Source organism: Myotis davidii, unplaced genomic scaffold, assembly GCF_000327345.1.
Source record: "Myotis davidii unplaced genomic scaffold, ASM32734v1 scaffold434, whole genome shotgun sequence".
NCBI lineage: Eukaryota > Metazoa > Chordata > Mammalia > Chiroptera > Vespertilionidae > Myotis > Myotis davidii.
In genome coordinates, this window is record NW_006285790.1 from 64,478 (window position 1) to 66,510 (window position 2,033).

General features: G+C 57.8%; 1 protein-coding gene across 1 annotated transcript in view; it reads right to left on the reverse strand.

Annotated features, from left to right (window-relative positions):
- Positions 1–2,033, reverse strand: part of LOC102757873 (arylsulfatase H) — a 43,283-nt gene that overhangs the window by 37,710 nt on the left and 3,540 nt on the right. The window contains exons 5-6 of the mRNA XM_006756782.1: positions 1,155–1,280; positions 50–473 (exon numbers count right to left, since the gene is read on the reverse strand). Of these exons, the coding sequence (XP_006756845.1) occupies positions 50–473; positions 1,155–1,280 (550 nt within the window). The remainder of the gene's footprint in view (positions 1–49; positions 474–1,154; positions 1,281–2,033) is intronic.

Below are 2,033 nucleotides of genomic sequence, written 5' to 3' on the forward strand. Positions count from 1 at the left end.
AAAAAAGAAATAAAACATTTAAAAAAGAATCCTGCAGGATGCTCCCCACCTGCGGACGAAGGCCAGGGCCTCCCGGAGCAGCAGCGACGACACCCGCTCCTCCCTCACGGGCTGCTGCACGATGTCATGGTTCCGCATCAGCACACAGTTCCAGCGCCGGACGAACCCATAGCTGGAGTACCAGCCCAGGAAGAACAGCAGCACCAGAAGGGCGATGGCCAGGATGAGCCCCCAGGGCACCACGAACCAGCGGGCGCAGGTGGGGATGAGCAGCAGGACGGGGACCAGGGCCAGGGCGGCCGTGGAGACGCCCAGCGTGACCCTCAGCCGGTGGTGCAGCTCTGGGGTCTCGGACGCCCGGCAGTCGCTCAGGAGGCCGAAGGGCATCCCGTAGAAATAGTCGAACCCGTGGTTCAGGGGGTGGTAGCAGTGGTCGCCCCGGGAGGCACAGCTCAGGCCCTGGTGCCACTTTCCTGCGGGGGAAACGAAAGGGGGGACGAGGGGTGTCCGTGGGGGCCCTGGCTGGTGTGGCTCAGTGGGTAGAGCGTCGGCCTGCGGACTGAAGGGTCCTGGGTTCGATTCCAAGTCAAGGGCACGTGCCCAGATTGCGGGCACATCCCCAGTAAGGGGCGTGCAGGAGGCAGCCGATCGATGTTTCTCTCTCATCCATGTTTCTGATTCTCTATCCCTCTCCCTTCCTCTCAGTAAAAAATCAATAAAATATACATTTTCAAAAATCATGAAGAATAACATGGCAATAAATATCTATCAACAGTGGTGTCTACCCAGCAGATGTGGCTCAGAGGTTGAGCGTCGATTTATGAACCGGGAGGTCCCGGGTTCGATTCCTGGTCAAGGGCCCATGCCCAGGTTGCAGGCTCCATCCCCAGTAGGGGGCATGCAGGAGGCGGCCAGTCCACAATTCTCTCTCATCGTTGATATTTCTATCTCTCTCTCCCTCTCCCTTCCTCTCTGAAATCAATAAAAAAATAAAAATAAATATTAAATTCTTCCCCCACGGACTCCTCTCAGAGAGACATTGGGGGGCAGGGGAGTTGGGACCCAGCCAAAGCCCCCCTGAAGACTGAGCTACAAGAACGGGGGGTCCAGTCCGTCTGACCCCGTGTCCGCATCCCGAGCTCCCCGGTGCATACCTATGAGTCCCGTGCGGTAGCCACGATCTTGCAGCAACTTGGCGAACGTCGTCTCGTTGGTGGGGAGACCGCCGGAGCCCCCCAGCCAGACGATGCCGCGATGCATGTTGAACGCCGACGCCATCCCTTCCAGGCACGGAAGCAAAGAACAGCTGACTACCACTGACACGGTTATGAATAACCTGGTTCTTGTTTAACTAGAGGCCCCGGTGCACGAATTCGTGCACCACTGGGGTCCCTCGGCCTGGACTGTGGGATTGGGGTGAAACCGGCTCTCTGACATCCCCAGAGGGGACCCGGATGGCGAGAGGGTGCAGGGCCAGGGTGAGGGACCCCATGGGTGCAGGATCGGGGGCCAGGGAGGGGCCGGGGGAGGGCTCCAGGGTGTGTCCATGCTGTCTCGCTCAGTCCCAATCGGCCGGACCCCAGCAGCAAATTTACCAACTGGTCAGAGCGTCTGCCCCCTGGTGGTCAGTGCACGTCATAGCGACTGGTCGACTGTCTGCCCCTGGTGGTCAGTGCAGGTCATAGGAAGCAGTTGAGCAGCCTTAGCATATCATTAGCATATTACTCTTTGATTGGTTGATAGGTCAACCGGACACTTAGCATATTAGGCTTTTATTATATAGAATGGGAAAGGAAGAGAGGGAAGATAGATAACAGTTCCTGGGCAGAGTGGCTCCGTGGTTGAGCATCCACCCAGGAGCCAGGAGGTCCCGGGTTCGATCCCCGGTCAAGGGCACAGGCCCGGGTTGCGGGCTCCATCCCCAGTAGGGGGCGTGCAGGAGGCAGCCGATCCATGATTCTCTCTCTTCATGGATGTTTCTATCTCTCTCTCCCTCTCCCTTCCTCTCTGAAATCAATAAAAATACATGAAAA